Source organism: Carlito syrichta, unplaced genomic scaffold, assembly GCF_000164805.1.
Source record: "Carlito syrichta isolate Samal-C Ts95f unplaced genomic scaffold, Tarsius_syrichta-2.0.1 Scaffold123684, whole genome shotgun sequence".
Lineage (NCBI taxonomy): Eukaryota > Metazoa > Chordata > Mammalia > Primates > Tarsiidae > Carlito > Carlito syrichta.
The window spans coordinates 30926-54672 of NW_007067780.1; the positions used below are offsets into that span (position 1 = coordinate 30926).

At 52.3% G+C, this 23747-nt stretch overlaps 1 protein-coding gene across 6 annotated transcripts in view; it reads right to left on the minus strand.

Annotated features, from left to right (window-relative positions):
* Positions 1 to 1458: 1458 nt before the first annotated feature.
* Positions 1459 to 23747, minus strand: part of CHRDL2 (chordin like 2) — a 33815-nt gene continuing 11526 nt past the window's right edge. The window contains exons 2-12 of one of the 6 annotated variants that reach the window (XM_008048490.1): positions 23048 to 23160; positions 18232 to 18325; positions 15404 to 15546; positions 12549 to 12642; positions 10624 to 10679; positions 8707 to 8875; positions 7121 to 7315; positions 6604 to 6777; positions 5797 to 5851; positions 2324 to 2416; positions 1459 to 1616 (exon numbers count right to left, since the gene is read on the minus strand). In XM_008048490.1, coding sequence (XP_008046681.1) covers positions 1526 to 1616; positions 2324 to 2416; positions 5797 to 5851; positions 6604 to 6777; positions 7121 to 7315; positions 8707 to 8875; positions 10624 to 10679; positions 12549 to 12642; positions 15404 to 15546; positions 18232 to 18325; positions 23048 to 23160 — 1277 coding nt within the window. In that variant the 3' untranslated portion in view covers positions 1459 to 1525. Of the gene's footprint in view, positions 1617 to 2323; positions 2417 to 5141; positions 5718 to 5796; positions 5852 to 6603; positions 6778 to 7120; positions 7316 to 8706; positions 8876 to 10623; positions 10680 to 12548; positions 12643 to 15403; positions 15547 to 18231; positions 18326 to 23047; positions 23397 to 23747 lie in introns of those variants that run through there. The other 5 variants (XM_021707740.1, XM_008048491.1, XM_021707741.1 and 2 more) reach the window with 5 other exon arrangements.

Sequence of the window (23747 nt, forward strand, 5' to 3'; positions counted from 1 at the left end):
TCCAGCAGAGGAGGAAGGCCATGGTGCAGTGGGGAGGGGTCGGGTGGGGTGTCATGGAAAGCATCACTGAGGAGACATCTGAGCTAGGTGGAAGGATGGTCAGAGTTCACCATGTGAATGTTGAGCTTTCAGGCTCCTGTGCTTTAAATGTGGGATGCTCAGGACCCACCCCCAGAGTTCCAAGTTAGCCCCCTGTGGTGAGCAAGCCAGGCTAAAACAGTGAACCTTGAGGAGGGACAGGTAGAAGCTGAGAGGGGAGGAGGTGAGTGCCTTCTGACTCAGGATAAGGGGAGGTTCCAGCCTCTAATCCCAGACTCTCAAACCAGGCCCCTGAGAGCTGGCAGAGGGAGTCTGGCAAGGGGGACACCCATCCCTGCTCAGTGGGGGTTGTACTGGCAGGCTGCTTAGCAGAATTCTCAGATCTTGGTAACCCCAGGTTCAAGAACAAGGCTATGGACACAATGGCCAAAATCCTCATAAGTCCAGCCACTGTCCATCATTTATCTGGGGCTTCCAGTTGGGCTGGGGTGGGGTAGGAGTGGGGAGCCATGGCTGTGGGATGGTTGAGACCAACTGAACTGAGGAGAGAACTCTGCCTGGGAGTCAGGAGGCCTGAGTTCTAGCCCCGGCTTCACCACACAGCTCTGTGAGGTTTTGGGGAAGGCCTTTGGCAATCCTGAGTCCCCGTTTCCTCCTCTCTAAAGTGTGGGTAATTTTGCCAGGCACGGTGGCTCAAGCCTGTAATCCTAGCACTTTGGGAGGCCGAGGTGAGGGGATTACCTGAGCCCACGGGTTCAAGAACAGCCTGGGCAACTTGGCGAGACCTTGTCTCTACAATAAGTCAAAAATTAGCTGGGCATGGTAGTGTGCACCTGTAGCTCTGGCTACTTGGAAGACTATGGTGGAAGGATCGCCTGAGCCCACCAGGTCAACACTGGGGTGGCTGTGAGCGTGCCCCTGCACTCCAGTTTGGGCAATGGAGTGAGACTCCAACTCAAAAGAAAAATGTGTGGGTAATTCCTACATTGTTCACCGTAAGTGAAATCACGGGCATTATGCATCTTTAATTGTAAGGACTTGTACACATAGGCAGGCCAAATGACTGACAGTGTCTTTCACAGTTACCTGGAATATCCGCTGGGACTCTGCCTTGAAGCTTCATCCACCACTCCCTGGCTAAGCAGAGTCAGCCCCTTCTTAGCTTAGGCTCAGTGCCAAGGGCCCAAGGGATGGGGGCTACTGGTAAAAGCAGGGGTGCCATAGCTGGAGGCCTAGGCAGGGAGGCAGGGGCAACCATCCCTGGCTCGGGTGACAGCTCACTGTGAGGACTGGGGTCATTCTTTGCCCCTTCTGGATCTCAGTTTCCACCCCTGTAAAATGGTGAAAAGCCAGCATGCCTTGCAGAGTCACAGTGAGAGCACGCAGAAGGTGGGATACGAACTCAGCAGGTGGGGGGAGGGGTAATGCAACTTCTTATTTATTAATATATAATAACAGAAATAATAAAGTTCATATCTGTAGCTGTTTAGGTCTTTGTTATAATGTCTTGCTCGCTTTGTCTGGACTGGTCGTGACCTTCAGCTCCGGGGTCTGGGCTAGGAAGACGTTCCAGTGACCTGCATGGAGGATGGCAGAAGAGAGGAGGAGTGTGTGTGAGTGTGTGTGTGTGTGTGTGTGTGTGTGTGTGTGTGTGTGTGTGTGTGCGCGCGCGCGCACACACACACACACGCAGTGGCTGGGGTGGGAAAAGCCTAGGGCAAGGAGGAACTGTGTGGGCCAGGGTTTGGGGTCCATGGGGAGCATAGGGGTAAACGTCCCCTCACCCCATTCTGGCACATGACCAATCTTCAAACAACCAAACTTTGGGGGCAGGGCTGGCTTCCTGACACCTGTTGGTAGCACCTGTTGGTGATACTCCCATTTGTGGCCTCCCTTCCCTTCCAAAGCCCTACCTGTAACCATCCTCCTAAAAGTAAAGCGGCACAAATTCAGGGTATCAGAAGGAAAATGGTAGGCGGGTTTCAGTGGGAAATGTTCCAGTAGAGAGGGAGTAGGCAGCACTGAGGCTTGGGGGCTCAGATCTGCCCCCTCTACAGCCCTGTCTCCCCTCACCCCCAAGACCAAATCCAGCCAGCTGTGCTTCACCTTCCCGCTCCTGAGTTGGGAAATTTCTGGCTCAGACGCCCACTGGATTCCTATGCTGGGAACTGACGTCTGTGGCTGACAGCCCCTCCTCCCACAGCAGCCTGGGAACTCCCCTAGAGGCTCCAGCCTCTATCCCTGTCCTCTTCCCTGAGGCCCGTTCCTCAGTCCAAGGACCCACCTTCGTGAGTGCCAGTGAGCAGCCGGAAGTGCTGTGCCTCTTTCTGGAAGTCTTGCTTCCTGACTTTCTTGATCTGAATCAAGTGGAAGATTCCTGAGGGCAGAGACAAGAGCATGAGCAGGAAAAGCAGGACCATACGGTCAGTGAAACAGGGTATCTTAGACACAGCACTGCCCTGGGCACCTCCCTCTGCTGCCCCCATCCTGATCAGACACTGAATCCTGTTGGTTAAATTTCCTAAACAGTTAGAATGGATTCTCCTATCCCACTGCCAGTCTCCTCACTCAGCTCCCGTTGTCTTGCCTGGGTCACGCCACTAGAGTCCTGGCCCTGTTCACTTTCCCCTCTAATCCGTCAACCTAACTGTGGTCATTTGAAAGTGTATGTGTGACCCTGTCATTTCCCCGTCCCTGACCTCCCTTCACCTCTACAGTGGGTCTATGTTCTTCGGTCTCTTCTCTCTGCCAACCCTGCTCCTGTCACCAGCACTACCCTGCTCTCCTAGCACTCACTTCTCCCCAGTGCAGGGAGAGAAGGAAGGAGGGAAGGAAGGTTGGCTGGCCTATATGGACTGTTCAAACACTTCTCTGGGCAAAGAGCATATCATAAAAATCAGTAGGTGTGCTTAGAGACACCAAAGAACTAGCAAGTGTCAGAGTTGTAGGGCCTTGCCTGTGCCCAGCCCTAACCAAATACTTGAATTCCTCCGAGGCGGCCAAACCTTTACAAATGCTATCCCCTCTGTTGGAATACTTTCTTCTGTTTCCTTCTATTTCGATATTGCCACCAACTGAACTCCTACCCATCCCCCAGCCTTACCAGGGAGGTCTTCCCTAATATACCCCCGAGGCAGTTCCTCCTTGGGGTACCCACAGCCCTTGGCTTCGGTTTGTGATTGTACTAGTTCAGATGTGTTATCTTTGTGTCTATTTCTGCCTTCTCTACCAGACTGGGGCTTCCTGGAGGGCTTTCTTCTCTGGATCCCTGGATCCTGGCCAACATTAGCCAAGTAGGATGGATGGATGAACAAATATATCTATATACCCAGTCTAGGCCCAGCCCTGAGGGGGAAGAGGGTATTAGCTGGATCCCCTGATGTTTGCATCTCATGGGGAGCTAGTCACGGGCACCACACATGGCTGAGGCCCTAAGCACATGGGCTGCAAGGTTGCACCAGCTGTTACCCACCAAAGTTCCTGGCCAGAAAGAACAGATGCAGCCAGCAAGGCCTCTGCTAGGCCAGCACTGCCTTCAGGAAAACCAAGAACTGGCCCTGCTTATGGGAATCAGCGTGGGATCCCACCAAGGGAAACAGAAAACACTGATCCTGGGGCCGAGTTCCAAGAACCAGGAAATGTCCAGCATTGTCCCCAGCCCCTAGCTCAGATGCTAAGGACCAGGATGTGGAAGAGACTCCAAGGCCCAGGAGCTACATCACAGTAGCAGGTGACAAGCATGAGACGGGGACAGGTCCTTCTGCACAGACCTGTATCTGCACACTCCTCGGGTCATAGGAAAACTGGGGAGATGGTGATAGGGATGTGGGAGTCCCCACTCTGTACTCTGTTAAGCATAATCGAAAGGACTTGGCTCTTTGGCCTGGCAGCAAGAGCTACCCTGAGGGTCAGAGTTGTATCTCCTGCCCTTTGATGGGCTGTGCCAGGTCTGAGGGCAGCTGGGCTGTATGATCCCCAGGGCAGAGCTGGCACTAGTGGGTGAGTCCCAGGAAACAGGATGGGCTCAGCTCAGTATCAGACAAATGCTCTCTGGCCGAGCTGTTCCATGTTGGAAGTAAATCACGTGTCGGGGGGGCGTGTAATGTGCAAACAGGGCCAGACACCATCAGACTCTTAGGAGACTGCAGGGAGGCTTCCTTCCTAGGCAGGGCTTAGAATCGAGACCCCTGAAGTCCCTTCTACTCTGAAACTTTGAATCTCCCAGGCCCCTAACCCTAAGCCAGCTCTCCACTCAGATTCTGGTGCCTGAGCCGGCCCATGGGAGCGTGGCCTTACCTAGTGTCTGCCTACATGCCTTGTCTCCTCAGAGTATGGAAACAGGGAGTGGTTTCTGCTGACAATCAGCCCTGGGGAGTGTGTATTTTGATTCCCATAGTCTGGGACATGGAAGGAATGGGGAGGCTGATGGGGCATTTAGGCAGCCCCAGATTCAGGAGATAGGGGGTGGTTTGCTAGTGACAGGATGGTGAGGCTGAGGAGTCCCCCACCTTGTTCCTTTTCTGCGGGGTCTGGTGACAGTGAGATTGGCCATATACTATACTCCTTCTCTGCCATCTTGTTGTACCTAGATCTTCCTCAGGTACCTCCCTAAAAGCATAAGATCACCTCTGTGGCACTAGGGACAGTCAAACTTGGGCTCGAATCTTCGCTTTACTATTTAAACTGTGTAACTTTGAGCAAGTCATCTGACCTCTCAGACTTAGTTTTCTTACCTGCAAAAGGGGCCATTAACACATACCCCTTAGGTTTCTCATGGGGATTAAAGGAGGCACGTTACACACAGGGCCAGCTATGTACTGATCACAGAGCACAGGGCATATGAGCGTGGCTCTGGAGCCAGGGTTTGAGGCTGTCACTGCCATCCTGCCTGCAATGCACCCCTCTTGCCTCTTGAAATCTTGGACGAAGACTTCCCTGACCAGTTCAGCTCCCAGGAAGTTCCTGCTGCACCTGGGTCATAAGCCATAAGCTCCCAACAAGAGAGGCTGGAGCCTATTACTCTCTGTGTCCCAGCACCTGGTTGGGAGGATAGGGGTGGGGAAGGAGGAGAGAGGCCCAGAGTAAATGTGTAGTCAACATCTGCCCAGGGACCGATGGAATCTTAAGCCTCGAAAACTTGTAAGGGTTACTGAGTCTAACTCCCTGGCTGCAGACAATCCTCCGAGCCCTTGCTTGCACACATCTCGAAGGGGAGCTCACTCCCTCCCTTCCACCACGGAGAGGCTCTAAGTATGAAGAGTTCTTCCTCAAACCAAGCTGAAACCCATCTCTCTGCACTTCTCACCAACCCCAAGGAAGGGTGGGGAGGGGGAACTGACATTTTTAGCGCCTACTATATGTGAGGGGCCGCACCCATGTCATTTCATTTAATCCTCCAAAAACCTTCTTCCCCAATTAACAGAAGAGAAAACTGGGACCCAGTGAGGACAGGTGATTGCCTAAGGCCACACAACTAAGGGATAGCAGTCAGTATCCAAACTGACAGAGCTGGAATTCGAACCCCAAGCTCCTGCTTGTTGTCTGACCCTTGCGGTTACTCAGAACATGGCTGCTCCCTCTGTCTGGGGCAGCCCTTCAGAGCCAGGAAGCCGCAGTCCTGTCCCCCTGAGTCTTCTCTTGTCCAGGCGGAACGGCTCCACTTTCTTCGTCCATTCCTCCTACGACAGGGGGCAGAGCAGGGAAAGAGCCGCATCTGACGCCACAAGACATGGGCTCTAGCTCCCGTCCTCCACTTACTGGCTGTGTGGCCTTGGGCCAGGTACTTCACCTCTCTGAGCCTCAGTTTCCTCATCTGTAAAATGGGGATAATAATACCTGACTCTCAGGATCTTTGAGGATCAAATGAGATAGTGAATGTGAAAGCACTTTGTAAATGCTGAAGTGCTACACACACTGGTTGTTATTCCCATTGTCACCATTCCCTCTCCCATCCCCAGCCTCCCAGTCAAACCCATCAGCAGAGGAAAGTGACCTTGGGACAAATTCACACTTAAAAAAGGCTAATTCGGATGGTGGCTGAATGCTTCGCTGTACCCAGAGGATTTAAGTTTTATGAGAGCCACAAAGCCAAACTCTTAGTAATTCCTTTCTCAATGAAAACTCTTCTCAATGAATGAGAAGTGTGTTCTGATGCCACCTTACCTTGGGGTGACAGGACCCACCATTTAGAAAAGGCTGAACGCAACTAGCCTTGAGGCCCCACTGCCTGAAAAGATCTCCACTCACAGAGTGATGAAATCCGCCCATCTGACATCAGGGTAGGTATGACCCTGCCTGGTTTCGGCAAGGTGCAACAACGCCTTCCCCCAGGAGAGGGAGCACTTCGAGGCCTCGGCATCTCAGTTACTCTGCTTATCAGACCAGTCAGAGGATCACACATGGGATCACTGTCTCCCTACATCTCGGAATCGGGGACCCATAAGCCTGGAAGGGTGACCGGAGGTGCCTGAGCAACAAAATGTCCCCAAGGCCCCTGTGGGGTCTGGAGCACAGGAATGGGGACAGGCAAGAGGTACACCCAGCTGGGAGTGGGCCAACACTCACCTTTCACCAGCTTCCAGAGGTAGATGTCCACCTGGTCAGAGGCTTCATGCTCAAGGGCAAAGCGACGCAGGTTGTCTGGGCTTGGGGATACCGAGGTGTGGACGAGGACGCGGCCCGGCACCTTGGGACACCTGGTAGAACTGATCTCACTCTGGCTGGGGTCTGCCTTGTCCTCTGGGAGAGACGAGAAGCCCATGAAGTATCTAATAAACATTGTCTATTTCTCTTGAAAGTCCTAATATTCTGAGATGCTGTGTCTTCATGGGATCCAGAACATTATTTGATTCTGTCTGTGTCGACAACCCCTGAATCTATTACTATAACATGAGATGGTTCCGTAAGTTTAATGTCTTCAAGTCTGACACTTTCCACTCCTGTGCTTCTAGCAGTCTCTGCATTCTGTGGTTGTGACCGCATGCCCTTCCCTGTCTGAGATGTTCCAAGTGTCTGCAGCCCTGGGAAGAAAGACCCAGGGCTCGCACTGGCCGGTGCCCTCACTGCTCCCATGCCCCTGTACCTGGGCAAATCTTGCAGCACTTCCCAGTCACTTTCTCAGGGTGGTGGCAGGGGTACTCAGTGGGGCAGGTCACACGCTGGCAGTCCTGGCGGCCATCCTGACAGGTGCACAGGATGCAGGGCAGGGGACCAAAGGAGCGAAAGGCCGGGTGCCACACCTCCCCGTGGGAGTACGTCTTCCCGCCATGCACACAGGCTGGAACAAGGAGGGCAGGAAGGGTCGAGTTAGTGTCTGGGGCTTGGCCAGAGCCTCTGTCCAACAGGGGCAGGTGGGCCCTGGGAGTCCCGCTCCACCAGGCTAGCCCTGCCGCAGTGCAGGCTGGGGTATTACAACATGCCCCCTGCCCCTGACATCTCCCCATCTCAGCACTCAGGATTGAGATGGGCCCAGCAGGGACTTGCTAAAGATGGAGAGTCCTCCCCTGCCTTCGACTGAGCCAGGAGAGCGCTGGCCTGGCAGCAGGAGAATGGACATCAACTTCTGTACCACCTGGCTCTGTGAGCCCCAGCAGGTCATTTTCCCCTTCCCTGCCTCAGTGTCCCATCTGTACAAAGGAGGGCCAGGACTCGGCAGCCCCACTGCTCTTCTCTCTCCACATTTGGGGTGCCCTGCAGTGAGGACCCCTTTCTCCCCTTCAGCAGCCATGGCTGCCCATCTGGCCACTTTCCCCACTCCATGCCCACTGTTCCCTCTCCATGCCCACTGACCCTGCTCCATGCCCACTATTACTATTCTATGGCCACAGTCCCCTCTCCATGCCTACTGTCCCTGTTCCATGCCCATTGTCCCTGCTCCATGCCCACTGTCATTCTATGCCCACAGTCCCCACTTCATATCCACTGTCCCTACTCCATGCCCACTCTCCCCACTCCAGGCCCACTATCTCCACCCCATGCCCACTGTCTCTATTCCATGCCCACCGTCCCTGCTTCCCTGCTCCACTGTCCCCACTCCATGCCCACAGTTCCCATTCCATGCCCACTGTCACTACTCCAAGGTCACTACTCCATGCCCACTCTCCCCACTCCAGGCCCGCTGTCCCCACTCCATGCCCACTGTCCCCGCTTCCCTGCTCCACTGGCCCCACTATCCCCACTTCATGCCCACTGTACCCACTCCATGGCTACTGTGTCCATTCCATGCTCACTGTCCCTATGCCATGCCCACTGTCCTGCTCCAGCCCAGCTCTGCTTCCTCCTTCTTTGTCAAACACTTTCCCTCAGCACTTCCTTATATTAATTTATTTAAATGTCTGTCTCCCCACCTGGTCTATGAGCCCCTTGAGGGAAGAGACCATTTTTCATCTATCTGTTGTCTCCCCCATTTCCCAGCAAAGACATGGCAGATGCTCAAAAAAATTGTACTGTTCTAGGACTGGTTCTCTCTCTAACACAATACTCTGAACCTCAGTGTCCTCATCTGTCAAATGGGGATTTAGACCTGCTAACTTTTAAGGGCACCTGAGTTCTCTGAGTCTACAAGCTCATGGCCAAATAGAGATTGGGTGGAGGATTCAGGGGGTGGAAAGTGGGAGAAATCAGGGCACCCTTTCCCCGCTTCACCTTAGAGGAGGGTCCAGTCCCCACCTTTCTTATGTTTCTCCTTCAGGACAATCTTGACAGTCGTGCTGCCTGCCCCCTTTGGTCGGAAGTGGCGAGGGCTGAAGCCCAGAGGGAGGCTGAGGCCAGTGGGGGCTGGGGTGCCTGGACTTCTCTTTCTCCCGCCATCACCCGAACATGGATCCTGAGAATGTCTCTGCAAATGGCAAGAGATCATGGACTGAGTGTGGCCACTCACAGCTGGTGGAGGAACAGCAAGACAAGCTGCAACAGGAGGCCTTCCCAGTGAAGAGAAGGCACAGGGGTAGAAAGATCTGGATGGGATTGAAGAGGTTTTCAGACAGTGGATCTTTCAAAACTCCCACAGGACAGCGACTCGAAAATCCAGCCTCCACTAAGCCCTTCTCAGGCCTTGTTAGAGCCAGGGCCTTGGGGCTGGAGTGGGGAAGGCGTGATGAGGTCTTGATCTGAGATACATAACTGATTAAGGTTATGGAGAACTTAATAGCTAAGAAACAGAAGGTGAGTGTGTAGTGAGGATGCAAGTCAGGAAACCCTCCTTTGCCTGAGATTTAGGTGATGGGACAAGGGGATAAACCTCTGATGATCCCACCGGGCCTTGAGCCTCATGGGGCACAAAGACTAAGAGCGGGCCCTCTCCAGATAAGGGTCTCTGGAACTCGAAGCCTCCTTCCTGAGCCCCTGGAATCTAAGACCTCAAGACCCTGTTCCTCCAGACCGGGTCCTGGGAAGGCTCGCAGTGATGACAAAAGAAGTTGTGTGGTGAGGGCAGCTCACAATTTGGGGACAGGGCAGCTCCAGGCCATGGGAGAGAAGCAAGTAGGCCAGGCACAAGGAGCAGAGCCGAGTACCTCCTCGCAGACCCGGAGTCACTCACATTCCTTTTTCTAGAGCCCATTGCTGCCTGGTACAGTCTTCAAGTCCATTCTTTGATGGCCCAGAGACCAGTCCAAGAGTGGAAACTGGCCCAGGCCCCAGCACAGGTCGAGGCACGTGGGAAGCTGCCAGGAAATGCTTGTTGAGTAGAACAGAGGCAAGGAGTCAAACAGCCCACCCTCAAGTGGGGACTCACTGCCATCACCCAGCAAGTCAGTAGGTAGCTGAGGGGGTCTAGAACTAAGGCTGGGTGGGTTTCACTTACGTACTGCCTTCCAGGGAAAGGGTGGGAAGGCAAGGGGATGGAATGGCCCTGGGTCCTGCAGTACCCCCAGGCCTCAGGTCTCAGGCCCCCACCTGAGAACTCAGCCTGGAAGGCAGGATGAGGTTAAAGAAGGGTGAGGTGGTCAGCTCACACCCCCGGGGAATCTCTGGGAAGGGTCGCCCAGTCTCCAGTCCCCTAGGGGACCCAGGCTGAAAGAACAGGTTGAGGTGTTCACATTGTAGACACAACAGAGGATAGAGCAGGGACTTGAGTCAGTGTGTGACCCAATCTCCCGTCTCATTCCTCTCAGACCAGAGAGAGTTGGCAAGTTAAGCCTGACTTAACTCTAGACCAAGACTGAGAGGGGCCAAGAGAGAGGAGGGAACAGAGAGATAGACCCAGACAAAGAACTCGGACCTCAGAAACTGGGTGGGCAAGGCTGGCCTGAGCAGAGGCCATTCCCTTGGGAGAACGTGCTCCCCAGAGACGGCCTGAACTAAGGAGAGACACAGGCTCTGGATGGAACAGTGGCAGAGATTTTCCCGAGAGGGTATTGAAGAAGACTGGGGCCTGTTCCTGCACTGCAGAGTGAACCGTTTCCTCCCATCACCCCATCATGCCCATCAGCCACGATGGAAACCATGATGGAAGGGAAGGAGGCTAATACAGCTGACTCAGGGGACAAAGAAGAAATGAGGACAGTGACCGGTACTGCCCACTCCAGAGTCATGAAGATTGAGGCCACCTCCTCTCTCACCCCATCAGTGAAGCCGGGCACTCACCACCCCACGGTGTGACTGCACGCTGTCCTCTTCGGCAGACTTTTCACCTGACCCATCTGAAAACTCAAAGGGAAGCTGTGTCAGCCTCAGGCTCTCCAGCCTTGCTGGCTAGAGCCCTGAGATGCCATCTATAGCTCTGCCCCTCCCTGAGGCCTAGTGCCACTTCTGCAGCCCCAGGCCACCAGCAGGTCCCTTTGCCTCAGTGGGGACTTATTCCACATCTCGTGACAGGCTCTCTTCATCCTTGTGGGGTTGACACAGTTCCTACAACTGGTTTCTGCCTTGGAAAGGCAGACTGACCATCTGGTGACGATTAGGACTCAACTGCTTGGGTGGGTCACAGCATCTTATTTAGTCCTTACTTCGAAGTCACCTCTCTGGGACCCTGGGCCATACCCCTCAGTGCCTGGCATGGAGAGCCAGGCCTTGGTTTACACCACATACTCCCAGGGCCCTGCCCTCTAGTCCCTCTGCCCATCCTGCTTGAGCACCCTAGGACTCTTCCAGGACCCATTCCCCTGGGGGCCCTGCAGCTTCCTAAAGTCCTGAGTGGATTTCTTTCTTCTTAGCGCTTCCCTCACCACGCGATCTGACTCCCATCATCCCTACTTTAAAGACCCAGAACATTGGAATTCAACCACTAGGGGATACAGGGCAAGACTGAAGCCCACAGAGAGGAAGGAATCTGTGGAGTTAGCTAGAAAAACCAGGGCCTAAATTGGAGTCACCTGACTGCTGGTCCAGTGCTCCTTCCAAAACACCAACTGGGACAGCATTCCGCTGTGGAGTACTCCCCCACCTGCGTGCCACCTCCCCATGAAGCTTTCCTTGGCAACCCCAGCCCACAGAGAACAGTCCGACCACTTTATCCTGCTCAAGGTCAGTCTGTCCTTCACTAGCTGATGTGTTGGCCACTCTGTTTTATCTAGAGATTCCATGAATACCTGGATCCTGCTTGACAGACACACTCTGAGCCCTGGCAAGCCCAACCCTGTGCCCAGCTCTGCCATGAAGAAGACATGAAGAGACATAGTCCCTGCCTGCACTAGACCCCTCTCACGTGCCACTTCAGGTCCTCTCGGCCTCATCTGATGGTGGGGACTTTGTTCACTCGAGGCAGGCACTGCAGCTGCATGTCCCCTACGGGGGCTCAGCAGGACAGCAGCTTTCCTCACGCCCATACCTTCTATCCATATGCCCTGCTCCTGCTTCTTACCCCACCCCACTTCTGCCTCTGCTCCCAGCACCCACACACACTTAGGGTGAGCTTTTGACCAGTGAGGGTTGGTGGTTGGTGGGTACATTTTTACTTCTTCCTCTACTACCCCCAGACTTCTTTATTTTTTAAGAGAGTTAAATACTGTTGCCCAGGCTGGAGTACAGTGGTGCGAAATTGGCTCATGATCCTCCCACCTCAGCCTCCCCAGTAACTGGGACTAGAGGCGTGTGCTACTGTGCCTAGTAATATCTTTGATTTTTTCGTAGAAACGAAAGTCTCACTATGTTGCCCAGGCTGGTCTCAAACTCCCAGTCTCAAGGGATCCTCCCACCTTGGCTTCCTGAAGTGCTAGAATTATAGGCGTGACCCATAGTACCCAGCCTCCAGACTTTTCTGAGAAGCAGAAGACTGCTTAGAACAATAGGTCACACTTGGTTATCCAGCGACGCCAGCTCCCAAACACATTCTTGCGTTGCTTCTCTCTCCTTCCCTGTTTCACTTCTCCTTTCTCTTATTCCTGCTCCCGGGGTTGCAATAACAAATATGCAGCATATCTGCTGCCCCAGACTCTGCCTCCTGAGGGGCCTAGGCTAGGCTACCACCCTGGAGGAGGGGATGGTCAGCTACACTCTGGGTGTCCCCTGAGGTTCCTAGGCCTGACCCATGGAGGGGGCGTGGGCACTGCCAGATCTAGGGTCAGACTCACCTTTGCAGGCCTGGCAGCAGGAGTCAGGCAGCGGGAGAGGTGCAGGGCAGCCTGGTTCTGGGCAGGTCGTGAGGCCACAGTAGATCTGGCCCTCCTGACAGATAGAGCAAATGGGCTGGCAAACAAACTCTGCAGAGGACCAGCCTTGGGGACTACGACATTTCTTCCCTGAAGGCAAATGACCTGAGGTCTCCCCTGAGGTGCACAAGGGCGGGAGCAGCATAGTCTCCTAGCAAGGCCCAGCCCGCTCAGAGGAGGGTCCCCTGCACCCTTCTACTCCCACTTCCAGGCCCTGCAGACAACATACATCCTTCAACCTCTAAGGCTTCTCTGTACCCATTCTCTCCCCAGGCTCTCACAGCAACCTGGGAGGTGAGATTCTCCCCATCCCACAGATGAGGAGACTGATGGGGCCTGAGCCATCTCAAGTCAGAGAGACAGTCGGGGCAAAATGGACTACAGCCTGGTCTTCAGACTTTTCCTACTGAAATCAACGTCTTTCTCCCCTAACCTGGAATAGCAAGTTCAGCAGGGAGAGGGGAGGGATGAGAGATACGTAAGCTCATCTTGTTCCTACTAAAAACCTTTAGTCTCCAACTTCAGGATCCAGCCTTGAAAGGCAGGACTGCAGGGGAAAGGGCCTTCAGGAATCAGGGGGCAGATGACCTTTGGTGGGTCATTTCTTTCCTCTGGGCCTAAGATTCTTCCTCTGTGAAATGGTGGCACCCATCTGGGGTCTGAAGATACAGTGAGAAATGGTGGTGAACACTTTTTTTTTTTTTTTTTGAATCAGAGTCTCTGTTGTCCAGGCTGGAGTGAAGTGGCACAATCACGGCTCACCACAGCCTCTTGCCTCAGCCTCCCCAGTCGCTGGGACTACAGGCATACGCCACCACACCTGGCTATTTTTATTTTTTATTTTTTTGTAGAGATGAGGTTTAGTTCTGTCGCTGAGGCTCCTAGGCTCAAGCAATCCTTCAGCCACAGCCTCCCTAAGTACTGGGATTACAGGTGTGAGCCACTGTGTTCTACCTGTGAGCACCCTTTTTAAACTGTAAGGCACAAAGTTCTGGGGAGGAAGTGCCATTGCCTTGAGTTTTTTCGCTATTCCTTTTCAGGAAGGCTGAGAAGTGAGGATTCTAGTCTTTTAGGGGAGGCCAGGAGCCAAGCCAGCCCCACATAAAGAAGAGAGGAAAGAAGGGGAGTATCCAGGAAAAATAAACAAAGGAATCACAAGAATGCTTTCACCACCTATCATTTCTGTCCCTTTACACAGTGCCTCTTAATCCAGGTCTTTGTGCCCTCCAGGAGGCAGCATGACACCATGGGGAGAAGAACCTGGGCTTTTAAAATTTTTTTTTTGAGTTGGAGTCTCACTGTCACCCAGGCTGGAGTACAGTGGCACGTTCACAGCGGCTACCACAGCCTCAATCTGCTGGGTTCAGGCGATCCTTCCATCTTAGCCTTCCAAGTAACTGAAACTCCAGACGGGTGCCACCACACCCAGCTAATTTTTAGATTTATTGTAGAGACAAGGCCTTGCCACGTTGCCCAGGCTAATCTGGAAGCTCTGGGCTTAGGCAATCCTCTTGCCTCAGCCTCCCACAGTGTGGAATGACAGGCATGAGCCACTGCACCCGGCAAGATTTTGGGCTTTGAGGCAGGTAGCCTTGCGTTGGAATTCTGGCTCTTCCACTTACTAGCTGTGTGACCTTCGTCAAGTCACTTAACAGTTCTGAGCCCCAATTTCCTTATCTGAAAAATAGAAATAGTGATATCTTCTCCCAGGGTTGCTGGGATACTGTATATAAACAAATGTTTTTATGAACCTAGTGATGCAATATAGATCATGGCCTACAAAGGCTCACAGCCTACAAAAAGGAATGACTTATAAGCAGTTACTCCTCATTGTTGTAGGTTGTTTGTTCTGCAGCACTGGAACTTTAAGATTTAGAGCCTCAGATGGAGAGGACGTTCTCGCTGAAAAGATGAGGAGGCAGGCCGAAGAGAAGTGACTCGTGCAAGGTCACAGGGAACCAGAGTAGTGCTGGAGCTCAAACGCTGGTCCCTGCCACCTAGTCTAAAGATCACTTGGTCAGACTCCCTTCCGACTCAGAGGAACTGAGGTCCAGAGAAGTGTGCTGATCAGGTAGGTAGGAAATTGGGAGGGCAGGGGTTTCTCCTGCCAGTTCTCAGATGAGTTCCTAAGCCCAAGGTTGAGGATGACATGCTGAAAGCCACCTGCAAACCTATAGAGGGTCCACACATAGACCTCCCCCTTCCCGTACGAGGAGGAGGGTGCAGACTTTCCAGATCAGGCCCTGCCTAGCTTCAGTCTCCAGCCCCTGATAACACCATAGAGTCAGCCCCATCTGTCCCTAAGCCCAACTCTGACCATAGACAAGAGGAGTTCAAGTAACTTCAGATTAAATTCCACTTGCAACAAACTATATGACCCTGTCTCTGTGCCCCAGAACAGAAAACCGATCATTTGTTCATTGTTCATTCATCCTTTCATCCAATGATCATTACAGACATCCTCTGTATGCTAGGCTCTAAACCTAGAGCAGGAGAAGATACAGCAATGAAAAGGTATATTTCCTCCCCTCAAGGACAGTGGCATCTACTGGGAGGAACAGAAAGTTCTGGAGAATGTGGATGCCCAGGGCAGGGTCACTGACCCAGCTGGAGGCACATTCCAAACCCCAGATGTTTCTTTCTCCCTGAGCTCATTCATTCTCACACTACTTTGACCTGGGAGATCAATTCCCCATCCCACCCCCCAGGGCACACTGCTGTGCTCTTTGTAGGCCCAGATCACCGGCTTGGGCTAAAGGGAGAGGAGAAGGTCTTACCGTGCAGCTGCAGAGGACACACTGGTTGGGCAGGCGGGAGGGGAACAGTTCATGGGCACTGAAGATCTCTCCATGTTGGTACGTGGTCCCATTGTGCTGGCAGGACTTTGGGGGGGCCCGGAGCCCAGAGGGGGTGTGAGGCTCTGCGGGTGGGGAGGAAGAAGAAAATGAGGTTTCGTGTGGATCTTGGATCTTTGCTGAAATTAACTAGGTAGATTTTCTGAAGATTTTGCATTTTATCCCATCTTGACAGTTAAAAGAGCTTTGGTCTTGGCCTTGTCAGCCATTCTCTACATCAGCTGACCAAGAGGTCCTGCTGTTACCTACATCTGACCATGTCACTCCCTTCCACGGCCCCCACCACACCTTTCAGTGCCCTCCACCCCCCCAATGATCTAGCTGGCCCCAACCACAGCAAGAAGGAAAAACTGGAAGCCTCAGCTCCACTAAACCCTACTTGTGTGGGGGCTGAGTGGGTTCATTCACCATTGAACAAGTGTTCACCGAGCTCCTCCAGTGCCAGGTGCTATTCTAGGTATTGGGGATGCAGCAGTGAACAGAATAGAGTCCCTGCCCCCTTGAAATTACTTGCTAGTGGAGCCAGCTGGGATGATCTAGACTGTTCTTGTGCTTGGTGTAAACTCCTGTCATTCACTAGCTACCAGAGCCCTGCCCTCCATCATCTGCCCATCACTCAGTCTTCATCCTGCTGGGCAGTGGGGTAAGCCTCCAGTCCCGAGAAAACCCCCTCATTCATTCAAGATGCCCACCTCCCACCTTTTTTTTTTTTTTTTTTGAGTCAGAGTCTCACTCTGTCACCCAGGCTGCAGTGCAGTCACACACTCACAGCCATTGCAGCCTCGACCTACTGGGCTCAGGCAATCCTTCCGCCTCAGCCTTTCAAGTAACTGGGGAAATCCCAAAGTCAGCAAGGAAAGGAAAGGACCCCAGAGTCAGTGTCAGACAAGGAGGAGGCACAATGTCCCTTCACTGGACAGGATGAGGCTGAGAGCCTCTGCTCCCCTAGAGAATTCAGAGTCAAGAATCTCAATGACCTAAGTCAGAGCCACAGTCAAATACCTACTGGGCTCTCACTACAGGTGTACTACCATGCCCAGCTAAAATTTTTTATCTACTGTAGGGACGCAGTCTCACCAAGTTGCCCAAGCTGGTCTCAAACTCCTGGGCCTAGGCAATCCTCTCACCTCCACCTACCAAAGTGGTCGGATTACAGATGTGAACCACCACATCCAGTGAAGACCCTTTTACTAAGCAATGTTCTACCAGGCACTGTGGTAGGCCCTGGGAATAGGAATAAGATGCAGCCCCTGCCACTAAGAAACTCAAAATTTAATTGGGTAGAGAGACAAGTCACAGGCAATGACACTATGGTAGGTAAGGACTAGGGTGGATGGAAGCACAGGAGTTGTGGTAGCACAGAGGAGAAGCCCCTAACTCAGCCAGGGAGGGGTGGTCATGGAAGGGTTCCTAAAGGGGTCATAGCTGAGCTGAGGCTTGAGGACAGTAGAGCCAAGCAGACAAAGGGGCAGGGATGGAAAAAGAGAGGGAGTGAAGAGCACTTGGGTAATAAGGGCCCTGGGCCAAGCATAGGGGAATCCCAAAGTCAACAAGGAAAGGTAAGGTCCCCTGGAGTTGGTGTCAGACATGGAGGAAGCATGATGCCTCTTCACTGGGCAGGATGAGGCTGAGAGTCTCTGTTCCCTAGAAAATCCAAAGTCAAGAATCCTTTGACCCAAGTTGGGGCCATGGCCAGATCCCTACTGGGGTTCCCCCTAGAAAATGAACCCCTCTTCACACATGCTCCACATCAGTTGCCTAGGATAGCCCTGGTTCCAGAGCTCAGAGTTAAAGCCAAACTTTTTTTTTTTTTTTTGGAGACAAGGTCATGCTCTGTTGCCTAGGCTGGAGTGCAGTGGCGTGATCATAGCTCATTGCAACCTCGAACTCCTAGGCTCAAGTGATCCTCCTGTCTCAGCCTCTTGAGTAGCTGGGACTATAGGTGTGCTACCACACCTCACTAATTTTTTATTTGTTTTTGTAGAGATAGAAGTCTCTCTGTGTTGCCCAGGCTGGTCTCAAACTCCTGCCCTCAAGGGATCCTCCCACCTTGGCCTCCCAAAGCACTGGGATTACATGTATAAGCCACCACATCTGGCCATCATCACCTTCTTGATGCTTCTAAACAGTGATTCTTCTCTCAACATCCCTCCCTTCTGAGTTGTCCCCCCACTGGTTGCCCCTTATTGGCCACTTGGTTGTGCCAGTATCTTCTCAGACTACTACTTCTCTCTCTTATCTCTCCTTCCTAAGAATCCTAGTCTCAGAGGCTCTTAGAATCTTAAAATCATGGAATCACATTTAGCATAGACATGTAGCAAAGGACACAATCTCCAAGACTCAGCACTGGGAGGAATCTTCAAATACAGATGCCAACTCCTTTGGTCATACCCAGCCCCAGTGTGATAATCCTGGGGTCCCCCTACAAGGCTTTCCAGTCCAAGACCACTCACCTCCGCTTCCCAGGGAGTGTCCACACCCTTCAGCTATAGCCAGAGAGAGACTGGAGCCCAAGTGTGCCTGTTCTCCCTCCTCTTGCCCCACATGCCTACTGAAGAGTAAAAAGTCGGCTGCAATCCCAGCACTGCCTGGGGATCCTGGATGTTTCCTCCCCACGTGCCTTGATGGTGGAGACTGGTGGGTAGAGATGGCCTCTCTCCTTCCAGGGGCCTCCCTCAGCCAGAGGGCTGCACCAGAGAGGGTAGTGGCGGCCAGGAGGCAGACGCAAGGGAAGGAGCACTGCTACTTACCCGCACACCTGGGACAGCACTGCTGTGGCTCCGTCACAGGCTGGGGGCAGTGGACAGGTGGACAATGGAGGCGGTGACAACTCACATGGGCACTCTGAAGGGGACACAAGGGTCAGCCCTGGTTCCAAAGAACCATCGCCTCCCACCTGTACCTGTCCTTTCCCAGAATCCCCACCCCAACTGCAGAAGCCTGTCCTTGTTTTAAGCCTAAGATAGTTGTTTCTGTTTTTGTTTTTGAGATGGAGTCTCAGTCTGTCGCCCAGGCTGGAGGGCAGTGGCATAATCACAGCTACTGCAGTCTTGAACTCCCGGGTTCAGACAATCCTTCCACCTCGGCCTCCCAAGCAGCTGGGACTACAGGCATGTGCCACCATGCCCAGCTAACTTTTAAAACATTTGTTGTGGAGATGAGGTCTTCCCATGTTGCTTAGGCTAGTCTCGCACCCCTAGGCTCAAGCAACCCTCTCACCCTGGCCTCCCGAAGTGCTGGGATTACAGGCGTGAGACACTGTGCCCAGCCCTGAGATAGGATTAAAACTGTAAACTCAAGTGTGTCCAGTCCCTCCCCTTCCTCTGCCCATCCAGGGGATCTCTCTTGGCTCACTTGTCCGTGTCCCTCTCCCACCCTGGAGGAGGTCAGATCTGTTCATGGATATGCTCAGATATTGTGTCCTCTTCACGGTGTTTGAGAAACACAAGCAAAAGCCTTGTTTTGATATTGATCCTGGTGCTCTGACTGTGCTATTTAACTCTGCAGCTTTGTTCTTTTAACTTGGGGCCTGAGCCTTGTGGTCAAGACAGGAATGGAACACATGAGGGCAGGTGACTGGGGGGAACAAGACTAAACACTTGATGCAGAAAAGACTCAGGACCTTGTGATCCCACCATTCAAGCTCCAGGAGGTTTACGTCATTGTGGATAAAGACTTTGGAGTGGGCATCAGAGAAGGAGGGGCGCAAAGTCCTTGTCTTGTTCAAGTACAGCAAATAAGAGCAAATCAGGCAAAGAAAGATACACAGAGAGATGAGCAGAACCAGGGAGAGAGGCCACCACCCCTTGTGGAGGTTTCCCCAGCTCACTGGACAGTCTGTCGGCCCCTCCTCAGCCTTCCTGCACCTCGCCCTTCCCACTGTATTGTGATAAACCGCTTACTTCTGTCTCACCGATTCAACCAGTAATTCCAAAGGAATTGCCAGCCCATGGACTTGCTCCAAGTGCCTGCTCTTGTCTGAATGAATGAATGAGTGAGTGCATGAATGAGAGCACAGAAAGGAGGGGTCGATGCTCCTTTCAGAGACAACGAGGCCAGCTTTGTTCAAAACTCTGAAGTTGGCCAAGTCTGTCTCCAGCCCTCTCCTCCCAGTTCCTTCCCACTGCCCTCTGCTCACCCTCACAGCACTTTTCCCAGGGGCAGCCTTTGGCCCCATGGAAGATTCTTGACAGCCCTAGCCCCTCTGGGGTCACTTCTTCCCAAGGTGGCTAAAGGTTATTGTAAGGATTCATCCATGCTAAGGGGCAGCCCAAAGTCCACGGAACCGGACTGAGCTCTAACAGGGGCCTTCTAGAGGTCTGGCCGGCACACGTGGGTGCTTAGCAAATGTCCAGAGGACACACTGAGGCGCTCAGATGATACACTGGGGTGGAGTGTGTGGGAGGGCCTGTGTGGGCTTTAGAGTTGGAATCGCTCTCCTGATTCCCGCTTTGGAGGTGCCAGGGGATGGAGATGATGAGCAACATGAAATGGGAAGTAAGAGGAAGGCAGACCAGTGGTGAAAGGGTCAGGGGGTGAGGCCCATGGCAAAGCCCTTTGCAGCCACAGGGAACCTCTCAGGAAAGTCATAGCTTCCATGTATTGAGTGAATGAGTGGCTACTAGGTAGGGCCTTTTTTGCTTGTTCGTTTTAGAGATGAGGTCTTGTTTTGTTGATCAGGTTGGTCTCAGACTCCTGGCTTCAAGTCATCCTCTCACCTTGGCCTTGCAAAGTGCTAGGATTACAGTCATGAGTCACTGCGCCTGGCCATGGACTTTCTATTACGTATAAGTAGATCATTTCACTTCATCTTCTCAACAACCCTAGAAGTAGATACTGTACTATTATCCACACTTTTGAAATGAGAAAAGCACCTCGGAGAAGGTTAAGTTGCCAAAGATCATGCAGCAGGTCAATAGTGTCAGCAGGACCCACACCCTTTCAATGATGCTGAGCTACCTCTGGGGGACACAGCACGGACTCATTCATTCATTCACTGAATACTTGCTGCATGTCTACTGGGTGCCAGGTCCTCTTCTGATTAATCAGAGGGACTGACAAGATTTCTGCTGTTACAGGGCTTACCTCCTAGCAGCAAGAGACAAACTACTTAAAAAGTAAGCAAGTATTGCCAGGGGCAGTGGCTCAAGCCTGTAATCCCAGCACTTTGGGAGACCGAGACGAGAGGATTGCCAGAGACCAGTCTGGGCAACTTGGTGAGACCTCATCTCCACAATAAATAAAAAAATAAGCCAGGCATGGTAGCACTTGCCTGTAGTTTCAACTACTTGGAAGGCTGAGTTGGAAGAATCACCTGAGCCCAGCAGGTCGAGGCTGCAGTGGCCATGAGCATGCCACTGCACTCTGGTCTGGGCGACAGAGTGAGATTCCAACTCAAAAAAAAAAAAAAAAAGTAAGCAAGTAGGAACAAGACAATTTTGGATGGTAAATTCATGATCATGATAAAATAGAGTAATGTGATTTAGTTAACAAGGCCAAACTATTTTAGAAACAACTGTCAGGGAAGGCCTCATAAGGAGTTAGCATTTATGTTACAAACTAGAAAATGAGAAGGAGCCATTCATGAGATGATCTGGGGGAAGAACATTCCAGGTGAAGGGGATAGCAAGTGGGAATGAGTCTCAAGTGCTGGAAGAACCCACAGAAGCGGTGGAGTGAGCAGGTGTGAAATGAAACTAGAGAATAAGGCGGAAGTCAGAACATGCAGAGCCCCTGGGGGGAGTTTGAATTTTACTTTAGGTCTAATAAAAAGCTATTGGAGGGGTTTTTTTTTTCCTTTTTTCTGTTCTTTTTACACCCTGCCTCCCACCACCTTTTTTTTTTTTTTTCTTAAATCACAACTTGACAATCAGTACACGGTCTCTGTCTACCCATCAGTAAGTTCGTTATTGGAGGGTTTTAAGAGTGGAACGATGTGATTAGTTTCATGTTCAGAAAAGATGATCCTAGCTGCCATGTGGAGGGTGGATTTAGAGGCAGGAACAGGGATGCCTGTTAGGAGGTGTGTGTGGCAGCTCAGGAGAGAAAAGAGGGTGGCTTAGCCTGGGGCGGGGGGGGGGGAGGTGATGTTGGAGAGAAGTCAAGGGATAGAGGGCATGTTTTGGAGATACCAGAAAGAGTCCTCTGGGTCGAGGAATGTTGTATAAGTGAACTCTGGGAAAGGAGAAATGAATGAGTTCCAATGGCTCAAAAAACTTGGACTTTGTCAACTGGACCACATGTTATGTCTGGAATTTTCTGTTGTGTTTTCCTTTCTGTTCTCTGGCCATATTTCATAAAGTTATTTTAGCAAAAATCTGATTGGCCTCAGATGTGTTCAGGAAAACTGAAGGGAAGCAGTCATAGGGGGATTGTGTCCCTGCTTCTACCTGGGGCCAACACGGTAGAAGCAGTGGGGAATCAGAGGGAAGGACTCCAGGAGGAGTCAGGAGAGGGACTGGCCCATCCTCCACCACCTCTCAGAGTTCCCTTGGAGGCTCTTCTCTGCCCCTACCCCAGAGGGTTCTGTTTTAACGACAGAAGTTCTTAGAGGCCTTCTGTATTCCTCTCGACTCTGTGCAGGGAAAGAGAGAGGCTGAGGACCTGGCTCCAGCTGGGAGCTAGCTGTCTCCTCTCCCTAAGTACAGAACCAGGACTAAGATAGCTGGGGACGTCCAGGTTGGGCCTTGGACTGAATTAAAGCCAAGAGTTTTTCAAGCCTCCTAAGCTACTTCCTCCCCTTCCACGTCTCCAAATCCATACATAACTTGCCTGAGAATTCTGGACCATGTGAGGGTCTTGTTTATTTTACCCAGCTGATTTTACAAGGCCCTATGGAGGTGCTGGATTGGGGGACTGGTAGGAGTTGGTGGTGAAAACAAAGACATGGTCTCTGCTCCGGCTGGTTCAGCCTTTGGCAGGGCATCATACTGGGCATGAGTGAGGGCCTAGCAAGACCTAATCTCAGGGGCTCAGTCTTGGAGGGACAGTACCTGACAGACACCATTAACTATGCTACCTGGTCAATAATGATCAGGAGAAAATAACAGAGAAACTTATGTGGGATCCCAGAAGAAGAAAATACTTCCAACTGGAAGTCATTTGCCCGTTTGGGCATAACCTTGAAGAATAAATATTTGGGTCAGTGAAGCTGGGGAACATATCCCAAGGCAGGGCTGGAGAAAATAGTAAGTGAAAAGGAAGGGGTGGGTGGGAAATAGGTGAACAAGACCCTGTCTTGGGCTGCCTGGGAGGCAGGGAGGCTGGCACCAGCCTAAGGTGGAAGGAAGGCTGAGATGTGAGCTGGGAGACCCAGGCCCTCAGCCCAGTCCGGCCGCTGATCCTGTGTGTGACTTATCTCTGGGAAGCACACGGTAGCCGTCTACTTGATGGAGAAGCGGCATATCCCAAGTCCATCAGCTGAGGCTGACAACACGATTCTGGAGGGCCTAGTTCCAGGGTGCCTGTGACCTCCAGAGTCAGACTGTCTGTCTTCCCTTGGGGTGACTTCTATGAAGGTTTCCCAGACATACCTGACATAGGTGGTCAGGGGCCAGAGGAACATACCTCTGAGCAGGTACAGCGTAGGCAGTACATCAGGCCTTGTGGCTCCAAGTAGGGGTGCCAGCTCTCGCCGGGGGAGTATCTCTTCCCATGGAAAAGGCAGAACATGTCTGGACCTGGCAAACCAACCAGTGCTGTTAGTCCCAGAAAGCTCCAGTCCAAAGACCCTGTGACATCCCTCCTTCTCTTTGGCTCTAGGAAGGATGCCATGGGCTACTCAGGCCAAAGAGAATCTGCTGGACAGCTGGGCATCAGTCAGGAGGCTGGAATGTCTGTGTTTGAATCTCAGCTTGACCCATACACTTGTGTGACACTGGGCATGTCACTGCCCCTCTCTGAACCTTAACACTAAGCCTCGCCCCTTAGCTTCTTGTCCTGTCCCCAACAACCATCCTTCACACAAGAACCTGGGAACTGTCATAATCCAGAAGGGATGATCTAGGGACTACAGGTGCATGTCACCACACTGAGCCAATTTATCTGATTTTTTATAGAGACGAGGTCTCACTATGTGGCCCAGGCTGGTCTTGAATTCCTGGGCTCAAGTGATCCTCCCAAAGTTCTGGGATTACAGGCATGAGCCACCACACTGGCCGAGCTTTCCTGCTTTTATATTGCATTATGTCCCTATATCTCAGTAAGTTGTGATGGAAAGGTTGTTAGAAAACTGGTTATTAGACAGGCTCGGTGGCTCAGCCTGTAA